This window comes from Quercus lobata, chromosome 9, assembly GCF_001633185.2.
Source record: "Quercus lobata isolate SW786 chromosome 9, ValleyOak3.0 Primary Assembly, whole genome shotgun sequence".
In the NCBI taxonomy this organism is placed as follows: Eukaryota; Viridiplantae; Streptophyta; class Magnoliopsida; order Fagales; family Fagaceae; genus Quercus; species Quercus lobata.
In genome coordinates this window covers 17,456,607-17,472,377 of record NC_044912.1, presented here as the reverse complement: position 1 = coordinate 17,472,377, position 15,771 = coordinate 17,456,607, and the positions used below count along the sequence as shown (strand labels likewise).

Below are 15,771 nucleotides of genomic sequence, written 5' to 3'. Positions count from 1 at the left end.
AACAAATTATCTAAGCTATGCAACGTAGAAGAATAACATCTATTAACTATATAAAAAGCGGCTATGCCACTACAGTGTTTACGCACTGTTCATTTAATGTATCCCACTGGTCATCTACAGTAGAAATTTGGTGAGGCACTTTGCCTTTTTTATTTTTTATTATTATTATTTTTTATTTAAAAGCTTCGAACAATAGCTACAGTACCAGGAGGCACTGTAGCTACAATAGTTACAGGTTTTTTTTTTTTTTTTTTTGGATCTTTCGTTTGTACTTTTTTTCTTTTATATATATTGTTATACTAACACAACAAATTTCATAATATTTTCACAATTATTAAGATGTCAATTTCTTATAAGTCAAAAAAAAAAAAAAAAAAATGAAATTGTGACCAACCACAATTGAAAATAAATATTTTATGAAAATGTTGTGACACTTGTTAGGTGAATGTGTAAAAGTTAAATTACTTTTGGTTTGTTCATGTGGCACTGTAGCTACAGTAATTACAGCGTTTTTTTTTTTTTTTTTCAATCTTCCGTTTGTACTTTTTTTCTTTTAAATATTTATAAGAACCTGCATATATATTGTTATACTGACACAACAAATTTCACAATATTTTCACAATTATTGAGGTGTTAAGTTTTTATAAGTCAAAATAAAATAATAAAATATGAAACTATGACTAACTACGTACAACTGAAAATAAATGTTTTGTGAAAATATTGTGACACTTGTTGGGTGAATGTGTAAAAGCTATAGTACTTTTGGTTTATTCAATATGTACTGTTCATCGCTTTTTTATTTTTTCCCCGTCATCGCTTTGTGCTCTTTTTTCTACATTATATATAAAAAGAGTGAATGTGAAAAGTTACAGTAATTTCGCTACAGTAGTTATGATTTGTTTAACTTTCTGGCCTTTTTTTTTTTTTTTTGGTGAATGCATAAAGTTGTAGTATATTTGCTATATTATTTTTGGTTTGTCCACAATAATTTTCACAACACTTTCATAACAAATCAAATATGGTAAATTGTTATTGGTTTTAATTTAAACTTATCAATGAAACTACTTTTTTGTCCACCAATAATAACTTGTAGTAACCTACTACTTATGATTTGTTATGAAAATGTCATGGACATAACATTTTTTTGTGTGAAAAATGTTAAGACATCTTGATGTTGTCGCAATATTTTCAAAACTGCTGAACAGTCAATTCTTTACAAGTTAAAATAAAATATAACAAAATTATAAAAGTATTATGAAAATGTTGCATCATTCTATTGTGTTTTTAGAAATTTTTTGTTGGTTTAATCAATTTTGTTGAGCCAAAATTCACTATTTCACATACAATTTTTTTGAGTTGACTTTTTGTATATTTTTTTCTTTACACACTATTTTAAGTAAAAACACATAGTTTTGCACACAAAAACAAAAACAAAACTTAGGAAAAAAACATTTTTCATCCTTTATGTTTGGGGTAGTTTACAATTCTTCCTTAAACTTTAAAATTTGCAATTTTTCCCTTAATATTTTTGAAAAGAGCAAATATGTCATATTGTTATTCTCTCAGTTAAACCCTAATGAAAGCTTATGATTCTTAAAATATTTTATTGTGTAATGTCTAAATTACTTTTGCTAAATTTTAACATCCTAAAAATTTTCTTTACATATTTTGAGTTTTAAATGATAAAAATTCTTAAAAAGATAGAATGATGATATTCAATGACACAAGCCTTTAATTTGTTTTTTTTTTTTTTAAATTTCTTAGCAAAACTCAGTTATTTATTGTTGGAAGATGATGATATTCGTTATCTTTCTTAGAAGTTTTTAGAGAATAAATATATTGTCTTTAGCAAGTAGGTACTAAAAAACTATTATAGTTAAATAAATATTTTTATGTTAAATAACTACCCTAACTTTGTGGTTGATCAACATTTTTAAACGAATGAGATTAACCTTTTTAAACATAATTATCAAAATTCTTAAAATTAATGTCTCTTTTGATTAATATAAATCTCTATATACTTTAAAAATCAAATGATTCATATCTTTGTTTTATAATACAAATAAAATCTAGAATTGACCTTAATTACTACAGTACTTTTTTTCTACAGTAAGCACGTGCCTTGCACGTGATGCCCTAACTAGTTATATAAAATCATTGGATAACATTTAACAATAAAAAAAAGATAACAAATTAAAATGTAACCAAATGCATCAACCCAAAGTAAAGTTCAACAAAAAAATTCTTCAACCTAAATTAGATGTGCAACAAAAAATTAAAAATTCACCAAAAGAAAGAAGAGAGACAAAGAATATTCACCTATTTGTGTGGACAAAATATAAATAGAATGGAAGAGAGAAAAACAACTATTTATAGTAAAAAACAAATGGGAAGAAGAAGAGTTAAAATAAAAGGAATGCGAAGGGATGGAAGAATTGGAAGGTTAAGATATAAAGTAGTGGAGAGATAAAAAATTAAAAGTGGGGGAATGTTGGAGAAAGAGTAATTATAATGTGATAAATTAATAAGGAGAAAAATAATTAAAAAGGAGAGAGAAAAAATGTTAGAAATAACTAGATGATGTAGCTGTTGATATGACTCAACAGGAGTATAGCAATAATAAATGCAACACTTCAATTTTTAGATATATATAGATATAGATTATACGTATTTTCACACACTTTTTTCATCCACACGTATTTTTAAAAAATATAAATAATATTACTATAACTTTGTTACCAAACAGCCCTAAGTATCTCGAAAATATGTTTAAATTAAAAAATGCGATAAAAATATATGGTATGGTGTTTAAATACTAAAAACTGTTATTACTTAAATAATGCTATCAAACACCCCTAAATTTGTTTGGAAGTGGTTGGGTGGAAAGCTGCTGACTCATTTGTTATAAATAGGTGTCACTTGTCTATTGGTTGGAAGGCTTTGGAATGACCATGTCGGCTGTCCACCAGTAGGTTTTAATAATTTCTCGTCCGGTTAGCACAAGAGAAAGTGAAAAAAATATTTTTAAAAAAAGAAAAAAAAAAAGAAGCAAAATGTACTGATGGGGCGGTATGACTCAGTGAAAGAAAAAAACAAATTTGAATCATTAAAAAGTAATACAGTTGCTTTCATAGTTTCATTTCACTTTACACTATTTCATTGGGAAATGGGAAAAAGTAGGTAGCACGAACCTTCTTGGAACGTTACTCCCAAAATGTGATTTTTTTAAAACTATTAATAAATGTATTATAATAATAATCTTACTATATTTATGAATTATGATTTAAAAAAAACTATATTAAAACATTTATTATTATAATTATATATATATATTTATATTTATATTAACGCAACGGAAATATTTCATTTTAATAGAAAAATCAAAATAGAATCTGAAACATTATAAATAACATTGATTTTTAGTTCTTAATATATATTCCAATTATCTAAAAATAAATAAATAAATAATACCGGTTTAGCATTTCAAATAATTTATTCCCGGCAAAAGAAATAAGAAATAGATAAAATGTTAATTATGTAATTGCGCTTGGCAGGCAAACTTTTGCCGGTCTTTCTTTATGAATTCTTTGACCCATGACAGCTGGTCTCACTTTAGACTCCACTGTATACCCAGCGTTATTTCAAGAGGCTTTTTGAGCTTTTCTCAGTCACACCTCAATTTCCTAAATCACTCGCTCACCGTTCAATCACATCCAATTCCTTCATGGCTTTAATTCCTTATTCTTCTTCTTCTTCTTCTACCCGTGGTCGTGGATCAAAACACGATGTCTTCATCAGTTTCAGAGGGGAGGACACCCGCAAAAAATTCACAGACCATCTATACGCTGGTTTGGAACAAAAACGCATATCCACTTTTAGGGATGATGAAAAACTCGAGCGGGGAACACCTATTGGTCCAGGGTTATTCAAAGCAATAGAAGAATCAAGGTTTGCTGTTGTAATTCTCTCAAGTGACTATGCTTCTTCGAGGTGGTGCTTGATTGAACTAGCAAAGATTGTTGATTGCATGAAAAAGACTGGGTTAGTAGTCCTGCCAGTTTTCCACTATGTGGATCCCAGTGATGTGCGGAATCAGGGGGAGATTTATGCAGAAGCCTTCAAGAAACATGAAGAGCGTTTCAAAGATAGCAACGAAGAAGATGTGCTCATGTGGAAAGCTGCTTTGACAGAAGTTGCTAATCTTTCTGGATGGGATTTACGGGATAGGTGAGAATTTATTTTCTTTTCAAATTATGGTATGTATGTTAATTTTTTATTCTAAATTTATTTATTGTTTATAAGCACAAATTGGACTTTGGTTGAACAACCTTTGCATAGTTTGTGCCATATATATTATACGCTTTTGAGTTTCCTTTTGATACTGAACGAAGCTAAGGTCGTACTTATGCCGAATATTTTGTCTCTAAATTAATGTTGCTAGCTCTGCCTTGTCAATATTATTGTTCTGCTATCTTTGCAGGCATGAATCAAAAGTTATCCAAGAAATCGTTGGAACGATATCTAGTGAATTGAATCGTAGATTCTCAAAGACTATATCTAAAGACCTTGTTGGAATAGACTCCCGTGTGGAGGAAATGTTGGATTCATATTTGTGTGAAGGGTTGGGTGGTGTTCGCTTTGTTGGGATTTGCGGGATGGCTGGGATGGGTAAAACAACTCTTGCACAAGAAATTTATAGAAGAATTTCTGGTAACTTTGAAGCCAGCAGCTTTATTGCTAATGTGAGAGAAGAAACTAGAAATCAAGGTTTAGTTTCAGTACAGAAACAGCTTCTTTCTAAGATCCTCATGCCAAGCGAAATAAGGATATCAAACCTTCGTGAGGGAATCAATGTTATAGGGAATAGACTACGCGATAAAAGGGTTCTTATTGTTCTTGATGATGTGGATGGAGGCGAACAACTAGAAGCACTAGCAGGGAAACATGATTGGTTTGGTCTTGGAAGTAGAATTATTATAACAAGTAGAGATAGCCATTTGTTAAGAAGACATGGAGTGGATGATATATATGTAATTAAGGTGTTGAGTGATTATGAAGCTTTGTTGCTTTTTAGTTGGAGAGCTTTCAATAAATCCTATCCTACAGAAGATTATTTGAAGCTATCTAAGGATTTTGTGAATTATTCTGGAGGTCTTCCTTTAGCTATTACAGTTGTAGGTGCTTTGTTGTTTGCTAAAGGAATAGATGAATGGAAAAAAGCTCTATCTAAACTAAAAGAAACATCTGGTCTCAAAATTTTAGATGTACTTAAAATGAGTTATGATGAGTTGATGGATGTACAACAAGAATTATTTTTGGATATTGCGTGTTTTTTCAAAGGGGAGAACATCAATTGCATAAGAGATATACTCAAAACTTTTGGTTACTATCCAGACTATAATATTGGTGTTCTTATGGAAAAATCTCTCATAACCATTGATGCATGGGGTACTTTGTGGATGCATGATTTGCTACAAGAGTTGGGAACAGAAATCGTTTGTCATGAATGTCCTGAAGATCCTGGTAGACGTAGTAGGTTGTGGATTTATGAGGATGTCTTAAATGTATTGAAGAATAACACTGTAAGTTGACTAGCCTAAACCTGAACTTAAACAAATATATATATATATATATTCTTCCAAATTCTTTTAAGATTTTTGTAATTATTCTAATTTCATTATTCTTGGCTACTAGGGGACAGAGTTAATTGAAGGCATAGTTCTCAAAGAACATGTTCATAAAACGAAACAATTGAATGTTGAATCCTTATCAAAGATGAAAAAATTGAGAATGCTTAAGATTCATGGTGTGCTCCTCCCAAACCACCTCAATTATCTTTCTAATGAGATATGCATTATAGAATGGCATGGATGTCCTTTAAATTCTATGCCAACCAATTTCCAACCAAATAAACTTGTTGAATTGAAAATGCATTGCAGCGCCATCATTCAACTATGGAAGGGAATTGTGGTAAGATTTTCACTTATGCAAATGTAGTATTCTTTTCCTTTTCATTAGCATTTGATATTATCTAATTTTCTATTGATTTATATATATATATATATATATATCAGATTTTAGACAAGTTAAAGCTCATTGATCTGAGTGATTCTCAAAAGTTGATCGAGACCCCAGATTTCAGTGGAGCCCCAAATCTTAAGCATTTGATTCTTCGACGTTGTACAAGATTGTATAAGATTGATGCATCTATCGGAAATCTCAGATGGCTTATTCAATTGGATTTAAATGGTTGCAAATGTCTTGAAATCCTTCCATCCAAGATCAGCTTGGAATCTCTTGAGGTTTTTGATCTTTCTGGTTGTTCAAGACTGAAGAAGTTTCCAGAGATTGTGGGAAAAATGTTATGTTTATCGAAACTGGATTTGGACAAAACTGCTATAAAAGAATTACCAGTATCAGTGCAGAATTTCCAACCTCACTTTTTTGAGTCTAAAAGACTGCAAGAATCTTTCAAGTCTTAGTGTTTGTTGCAGTTGGATTTTTTTAAAAACTCTCACTCTATCTGGTTGTTCAAAATTGAAGAAGTTTCCAGAAATTGTGGAAAATATGTCACATTTGACAGAATTATATTTGAATGAGACTGCTATAGAAGAGTTGCCATCATCATTAGAGCATTTAACTGGCCTTACTTTTTTGAGTCTAAGAAATTGCAAGAATCTTTCAAGTCTTATGGATGCTATTTGTACAATGACATCTCTAAAAACTCTCATCTTATTTGGTTGCTCAAAACTTGATGAACTACCTGAGAACTTGGGGAATCTTGAAGGTCTGGAAGTGCTAGATGTGAGTGGAACAGCTATAGAAACGCTACCTACCTCCGTTTATCCCTTAAAAAATCTCAAAGTAATATTTCTCTGTAGACGTCAAGGGCTATCATCTAAGTCATTGAATAAGCGTCTCAATTTTCTTTTATTTCTCAATTTTCTTTTATTGCTTGTCATCTTTAATATACTTCTATCTGGAAGGAAATACTTTTGTTTGCCTCCTGAAAATTATTATTCAGCTATCTGATCTACGAGAACCTTTTTTTGAAATATTGCCCAAGTCTTTGATCATTGCAAGAGCTTCTATTAAATATGGCACATTGATCAACAGACTCTACCTCACTGGAAACTTTATCAGTGAGACCTGAAGATAATTTTCAGCCAACTCCTTGTCTTTTCGATCGTGTAATTGAGAATCAAGGCTACGATAACATGTTAACAACTGAACATTGCTAAGACATTATGTCACCAGGTATCTCCCTCTCTCTTACTCCAAAAAAAGATTATATATATATATATATCCCCCCCCCCCCCCCTCTCTTGCATGTGAAATTCTAAACCTCATGATGTTTATGATTCAGAGACTCTGTGAGCCATGCTGGGTATATGGTGTCGACATTCCTGAAAGTGAAATTCTGAAATGGTTTAGCCACCAAAATGTGTAGACATACCGCACCAAAGAGGATATGACTCCCTAATCTAATTGATAGACTCATTCCATGTTTCAGAATTTGGATTGAGAATTCAAGCACATAAGACAAGGTGACTCTGATTGCAAGGAAGAGAAGTCCCAGTGGGTAGCTTTGATGAATCTGCAAGGCTGATACACTATTTTTCTCTATTTTATTTTGTAAGTCACCATCTTTCTCTCCCCTCTTATGAAACTTATTTGTGGCTGTATATTTCGTTTTTCTTTTAATTCATTGGCATTTCTTTTCTTAAAAAGGGCCTAAGGTATTTTGTTTGTTAATCCAGGAATGGTGCTTACCCCAAGGCTTGTAGGACTTGCAAAATGATTTTGCTCTCAGGTATGTTAAGCCTCTATATATTTGGTGTGGTAGTATTCTTCATTCGAATTTGCTCAGCACACCCAAATTTATTTGGCATTTTTAATAGGCATTGAGAATCAGTAAATATAATGATGACCCAATCAGTGATGAATATAGCCAGGTTGAACGGCATGGTTTACCAGCCCTAAGGGTAATACCTTTTTTGTTTTTCCATGGATGTGGCCTTCTCCTTCATTTATTTCTGAGACAAGCTGCTTTAGCAAGTGAAGGGAAAAAATAGGTAGTATTTGTATCCTCAAACTGCAGGACAAGCTCCTCTTGTTCTCTGCTTAAATAGTTAAGAAATGGTGGGTGCACATGCAATTGCATGCTAACTATTTCAAGTTATCTGGTACCTCTAATAGCCTTTATTGAGTAATAGACTTACAGCTACCACTGCCATAACAAGCACCAGCAATGTAGTGCGTTTGGAATCCTCTTAGAATCACCTGCAATGAGTTGTATTGACCTTGCATATTGAAGATAATTACAAAAAAACTTGTTCTTGTTTATTTGTTGGTGTACTAGTAATCTTGAATTCCATTTCTTGCAGATTGTACTAGAGCATGCTGCTCCAATTGCAAATGATATTGTAGCTGCAGATCCCTCTTCTACAGTGGTGCATTCTGTGAGAAGGAATCAAGAGTAGAAATCCTTAATATTCATGCTGCTGGCCAAACACGGTGAAATTGACTATGAAGCTGTTATAAAGCTTGCAGAGGTAATTGATTTTGGCTGGTGCTAGTTTTCATTTAATTATTGCGGCTTCCTAATCTAGTTATTTGTTGCAAATTTTCCTAGGGCTTTAATGGGGCTGATCTTCGAAATGTTGGCACAGAAGCTGGCATGTCAGCAATATGTGCATAACGGGATTGTGTCATGCATGAAGATTTCATGAAGGTAAACCGTTTCTTTCGTTCAAAACTTTTTTTTTCTGATTCTGTCAAATAACTTATTGTGTTCTTGGCTGACCTGGAGGAGGCCACATTTCTGTTCACTAATTTTTGCGGATTCCTTTTAAATATCTAGCATTTTCTGCTATGAAAATAATTGTAATTGTGACTCATGTAGTCTTTTAGACAATTTGGGAGCATTGATATGCTCTGTTTCATCTATTTATATTGTTGCAGGCTGTGTGGACGCTGAATGAAGCAAAAAGATTCAAATCCAGTGCCCACTACAGTGCTGATTTTGGGAAACACTAGCATTGTGTCATTTTCATTTCCAGAGCCACGGATGTTTGAGCAGTGCTTCTTATTCCATGGATATATGCATTAATATGCACTATATTAATCTAAATATGACCACTTTTTACAATAAGTTGTGTTATTTTTATTTGCTGCCTGTCCAAGGAGGACCAAAGATACAGTTGATTGGACACTTGCCAGGAGAATCATAGCATTTATCGGAGGCAACCAAGTCATTGTCATTAATGGTGAGCTTTTAAGAATATGCGTTAATTTTATTGGTATGGACAATGGAAGATGAACACTTTGTTTGCACGTTTTCTTCATTTTGCTTTTAGCCCTTATCATGGAATTATCTGTGCACAAGTTATGTATAAACACATTCCGTTTTAGTTCACTGGTTCTTCTTGGTGTTATCTATTGTTTGCTACTTGTTAGAACCAATTCTTTCCATGTGGTACTCATATTGACCTCGCCATCATTTGATGGTTACTATGAGTTTATGGTATGAATGATGATAGGGATACTACAACTTTGCTATGTAAACCTCACAAACTAATGTGTCACCAATCATAGAAAGATTTTAGATATTTATTGTTATATATTAGCATTTATCATATCCTTTTTGCGTTTTGGCCATATATTATTGCCTTGTTAGAAAACTAATATCCTAATGCATTTTGCTTCAGGATGAAAGAAAAACGTGTTACAGGGGGTTTGGTTTTGTGACATTTACTGATGAAATTTCAGCGAGGAATGCCTCTAAGAAAGTACATAGGATACTTACGCAGAAGGTGTGTCAGTAAATGTTATCTTGAAATATGATTTAATGTTATGCTGCTAATACTACTGGTGATTTCAGGAATGCTATTGTTGGCAACGGCCCAATAGGCACCTATGTGGGTTGTCCAGTATCAAAGGAAAGAGCCTCAGGAGTTCCTTATACAGAGTGGTTTGGGCTACTGTCTGTCGCATATGGTCTCAGCGAAACTCAAGAATTCATGGATGAGAGATCAAAACAGAGGAAAGCATAGTGAAGAGTGTGAGAAAAGATGTCAAGTTTTGGATGATGTTTAAAGGAAGTGGCTGCAACACTATCCTAAACAAAGTTCTCTGTTCTAACTAGTTTGTACCTCATTCCATCCTTAATGACTTCGCTTAAAAGTTTTCGATTAACGGTTTGTGATTCTTCTGTTAGTATAAACAAGATATTGGGTATAATTAGCACCAATCTGGTGCTGTAGTTTAGTCTGAAGACTTGTGTCTCTTAAGTAAAACTGGGTTGGGATGATGAAAAGCTGCTTTTCATCTTGTGTAGGAAGTTTTCTCTTCTTGTAGTGGACTAGCTGTAGTCCACGTGTTTCAAATGTTTGTATTGGTTTGTTTCATAATTAAAAAAAAAAAAAAAAAAAATTATGAATTATCCAAAAATAATAAAAAGAATCGTGTTGCCCTTTTTTTGTGTGTGGAAGCAACGATCTTTGAATCTTTCGAGTTTTGAGGAGTAAGGACAAGCACCCAAACCAGACACTTTTTAACACTATAATTTCTTAATATGTTTGATGGTTGCATTTGTCATTGTCTTTCACTTTTAGCACCTTTTTATTTCATCCTAATATTTTATTGATAAGCCAATTTTACATTTTTTCTTTTTTTCTTTTGGGGGTGGTTCCGAGAGGGGAAGGGTGTTGGACATCAAATAAAGGAAGGTCTTTTTGACTTGACTGCAAAAGAAAACATAAAGTAAGTAAACTCTTGGGAAAGAAAAATAAGCTCTATTCAACCTTTAGAAATTTCTGAGCAATGACATACTTTTTTCCAAGAAAAAAGAAAAAAAGAAAAAAAAAGAAGCCAAATATTTGTATGCCACTGTATGTAAAAGGTTCCTCATTGCAATAAAAGTGTTTCAAATTGTTGGAGAAAATTTAGGCAGTAAGTCTTGTAAAGTGGTGGGCTATGCTAGTAGTGTTAGGCTATTTCTTGCTGCACTAGGCCCAAGTTTTCTGGATAAAGGAGTTGGGTCCGGTCTAGCTGCAACTCAAGTTGGCCCGGCTTGTGCGCAAACTAAGCCAGGTTTGCCAAGAACGTGCTTGCAGCAGGCAAAGTTGTTTCAGACAAGTTGTGGTAGATAGATATAATAATAATAAAATAAATAAAATATCTGATTACTCAATAGAAAATGACTAAACAATCCTCAAACACAATTACAGTAATAATAATCACTTTTACAGAAGGAAAAGAATATAACAAAATGGAACAAATATTAATATGTAATGGGTTAATCAGAAGATGAAGAAATCAACTAAAATCTGGTCCGCAGGAGCAAAACCAGAGAAGAAAGAATGTTCCTTCTCAACGCAATTAATCTCTCAGAAAAAAACCCTGCCGTGGAGATTAACTGCCATGAGAGAAACGGACCTGAATGGTTCTGTGCATAGAGGCTCCTTGTGGTTTTCACAGAGAGTAGGATTTTGTGAGGGAGAGAGGGAATCAATCTACCGGTGCATACCTGCCGTTCTAATTCTCACTTTATTTTCTTTCTAGTTGTTTTCTTTCTTTCCCTCCCACTCGTTTCTTTTCTATTTCTTGGTTTCTCTTTTCAAATTCCTATTTCTTAGTTAAGATTCCCGTTGTTGTTATGTTTTTCTATTCACAGCAAGATCATCTTTTTATAGTGCCTGCAGTGATCGGATTTTACTGTTTTAACTCTTAACCTGCTTTGTCTGGTCTGGGTGTACTGGCTGATCACCACTAATTCGTCTGTGTGCCACCCCTTCATCACTAGACAAAGAAGGGTATTTTGTTTGTTTGTTTGTCGTGACACCCTTTCCTGCTACGGTCTGGGTTCTTTCTCTCTTCCTATTGCTCATGGTATGCACCTAGTGGTTCCAACTCAGCTTGCTTCTTTTGGGTAGTAAGTCATCCCAGCAGGACACTTCCCTGAAAGAGCCTGAGCCAGAACTTCAAAAATAGATTTTTCCCCTTTACCTACCATCAAACCATGCCCTCTGAATCTCCAACCCCTGACCTTACCATGTTCTGTATTAGCTGGGTATAGGGTGGTGGTGCTTGGGTCTTGCGCGTGCCTTCCTTCCATATGTGTCCAAAATCTGCCTGCTGTCCATTCATCTGCCGTGATCTGGAGACTTGCCAACATAGCCTGCCATCCGTTTTTCTTTGACCTTTTATGTGGGCTGCTTTTCGATTTCCCACTCCTCTTAGGAGCTAGGTTTTATTTGATGATAAGCCTTATATTTCTTTGGCTCACTTCTTGATTTCCCTCATTTCCTGCTATATTGTTCTGTTATTCATGTTGTAATGACTCAATCCTGCTGGGCCTCTTTAGGCCAACCGTTTAATCTTTCCCCCAGTGGCTTGGTATGACCATTGGTTTTCCTACTTATGGGCTCCTGTGTCCCTTTTGTCTTTCTCTTGGGCATCCTTGGCCCACTTGCTTTCTTTGGGTTTCCTTGACCCTTTTTACTAACTCTGCAATCCCATGGGTTTTTACTAACTTCATTGGGCTTCCCTGACCCAATTACCTTATTCTCATCCTTGGAGTTCATAGGCCTGTCATAAACCCCTTACTTTCTTTGTTTGCATTACTTTAGGCCTACGGCGGCCCTTTCTCACCTTTCTACATCATATACTACCCATGGGTATGCTATTTCTCTCTTTCCGAGCTTCTTTAAGCCCATTTGCCTCTTCAAGACCCATTTGTTTATTTCATGGGTCTATGATCCATTATTCCTACCGCTTGAACCTAATGGTTTTGCCATCTGCTTGCCAATTCTTTGCTGCCCTTATTGTTGGGCTTTTCTTCTTTCTACTTGAATTATCACAAATGACCCTCAACAAGTCTTATTGCTTCCAAGGCAATAGTGGTGGCTAGTGCCAATTCACAATTTTCATAGTTATTTCTAAACATGTTTTGTTTAACGTAATCTGTGAAAATATTATTTCTAATCTCTAATTTACAGAGAAAATAACATACAATTTTCATTCAAAACTTGTTGCTATCAAGAGGAAAAGACAACACAAATATATATGTTCGGAGTGGTGATAGACTCATAGATGTGGTGGAGAGATTTTCATTCAAAACTTTTTAAGGGACAACTTGTAGCTCTTGATGGGGCTAAAACCGCAGAAGGATCCAAGATCTAAGCAAGGGTAAGCCCAAAACACCTCGAAATGACGCTCACAACGATAGCTGACGGATATTTTGGGGCACATTAACAGCAAATTTATTCTCGGTATTAAATCACCTAACTAAAACAATAAACCTTTGATATAACTTAGGATTCTATTAAAGGATGCCTTAGGAAAATTGTTAATAAATCAATTTAAGAAAATTTTGACACAATTTTCATGGGAAATATAAAAAATCCTCAAACATATTAATTATTTTTTTATTTTCCCATAAAAATTTCTAAAAATATTTCTTATATTATAAAAGCGCTGATGCCGCTACAGTGCTTCGGCACTGTGCACTTAGAGTGTTTGCACTGTAGTGGCGCTTGGCACTTGTAGCTACAGTGCCGCTTGGCACTGTAGCTACAGTAGTCGCATTTTTTTTTAGTATTCCGTTTGTAATTTTTTTTTTAATATATTGTTATTCTGACACAACAAATTTCACAATATTTTCAAAATTATTGAGGTATCAATTTCTTATAAGTCAAATAAAATAATAAAATATGAAACTGTGACCAACCACAATTGAATAAAAATATTTTGTGAAAATATTGTGACACTTGTTAGTACAGTATTTTTGCACTGTAGCTACAGTACCAAGTGGCACTGTAGCTACAATGCCTAATTTTTTTTAAAAGTAAGCACCAATGCCGCTACAGTGCTTCGATACTGTGTACTCAGAGTGTTTGCACTGTGCAAATATTGTAGCGGCAACAGTGCTTTAGTGAGGCACTTTGCTTCTTTTTTTTTTTTTTTTTTCAACCCTTTTTTTTAAGTTTTGCACAGCAGCTATAGTGCCGCTTAGCACTGTAGCTATAGTAGTTGCATTTTTTTTAGTCTTCCGTTTGTATATTTTTTTTTAATATATTGTTATACTGACACAACAAATTTCACAATATTTTCACAATTATTGAGGTGTCAATTTCTTATAAGTCAAAATAAAATAATAAAATATGAAACTATGACCAACCACAACTGAAAATAAATATTTTGTGAAAATATTGTGACACTTATTAGTATAGTATTTTTGCACTGTAGCTACAGTATTGAGTGGCACTGTAGCTACAGTACTAAGTGGCACTGTCTAATTTTTTTTAAAAGTAATTTGTTTGTGTTTTTTTTTTTTTTCTTTTAAATATTTATGTAAGCTGGTATATATATTGTTATACTGACACAACAAATTTTACAATATTTTCACAATTATTGACGTGTCAATTTCTTACAAATCGAAATAAAATAATAAAATATGAGACTGTGATCAACCACAACTAAAAATAAATGTTTATAATAAAAGTGTGAATGCGCGCACAGCGTCTTGGCATTGTACATCCAGTGTTATTGCATTGTGCAGCGCTGTAGCTACAACAGTGCTTTGGTTTAGTTAATCTTTTTTTTTTTTTTTTCCCAGTAATCGGTTTGTGTTTTTTTTCTTTTAAATATTGATGTAAGCTGACATTTATATTGTTATACTGACACAACAAATTTCACAATATTTTCACAATTATTAACGGGTCAATTTCTTACAAATCGAAATAAAATAATAAAATATAAGGCTGTAGCCAACCACAACTGAAAATAAATGTTTGAAAAAAAATGTCACAATACTTATTGTTATCACAATATTTTCACAATTGTTAAAATCTCAATTTCTTATGTATCAAATAAAAAAATTCTAAATCCACAACATTTTAACATTAATTTCACAACAAATCATAGGTAAGCTATTATTGATGGATAGCATTGGAGATACAGTGCTTTTGGTTTATTCAACTGACACTGTAGCTACAGTGCCTAAAGTTTTTTTTTTCCAATAATTGGTCTATGTTTTTTTTTTCTTTGAAATATTTATGTAAGCTGGCATATATATTGTTATACTGATATAACAAATTTCACAATATTTTCACAATTATTGACGTGTCAATTTCTTACAAGTCGAAATAAAATAATAAAATATGAGACTATGACTAACCACAATCGAAAATAAACGTTTTAAGAAAATGTTACAACACTTATTATTATCACAATATTTTCACAATTGTTGAAATCTCAGTTTCTTATAAATCAAATAAAAAAATGCCAAGTCCACAACATTTTAACATTAATTTCTACCGTGCCTAAAGTTTTTTTTTTTTCCAACAATCGTTTTGTTTTTTTATTTTTATTTTTTTATTTTTATTTTTATTTTTTACTTTTAAATATTTATGTAAGCTAGCATATATATTGTTATACCAACACAACAAATATCACAATATTTTTACAAATATTGAAGTATCAATTTCTTACAAATTGAAATAAAATAATAAAATATGAGACTGTGATCAACCACAACTGAAAATAAATGTTTTGAGAATAACAATAACAATGTTATTAGTTTAAAACCAATAATAAATTGTCATTTAGAATTTGTTCTAAAAATATTATGAATGTAGCATTTCCCTCAAATAAAATAAAAAAATATCTATTCGGATCCTAAAAATGAAGATATTGTGATATTTTGTTGTATTCTTAAACTTCTTTTTTAATATAATCAAATTAGGAGAGCCAAAATTCACGATTTCA

At 32.7% G+C, this 15,771-nt stretch overlaps 1 protein-coding gene across 5 annotated transcripts in view; it reads left to right on the top strand.

Annotated features, from left to right (window-relative positions):
* Nucleotides 1–3,598: 3,598 nt before the first annotated feature.
* Nucleotides 3,599–15,771, top strand: part of LOC115960310 (TMV resistance protein N-like) — a 33,615-nt gene continuing 21,442 nt past the window's right edge. Inside the window, exons 1-11 of one of the 5 annotated variants that reach the window (XM_031079134.1) lie at nucleotides 3,599–4,227; nucleotides 4,481–5,582; nucleotides 5,695–5,970; nucleotides 7,117–7,257; nucleotides 7,367–7,635; nucleotides 7,761–7,813; nucleotides 8,388–8,555; nucleotides 8,636–8,734; nucleotides 8,965–9,269; nucleotides 9,711–9,815; nucleotides 9,884–10,190. In XM_031079134.1, coding sequence (XP_030934994.1) covers nucleotides 3,725–4,227; nucleotides 4,481–5,582; nucleotides 5,695–5,970; nucleotides 7,117–7,146 — 1,911 coding nt within the window. In that variant the 5' untranslated portion in view covers nucleotides 3,599–3,724 and the 3' untranslated portion in view covers nucleotides 7,147–7,257; nucleotides 7,367–7,635; nucleotides 7,761–7,813; ... (3 more) ...; nucleotides 9,711–9,815; nucleotides 9,884–10,190. The other 4 variants (XM_031079131.1, XM_031079129.1, XM_031079132.1 and 1 more) reach the window with 4 other exon arrangements.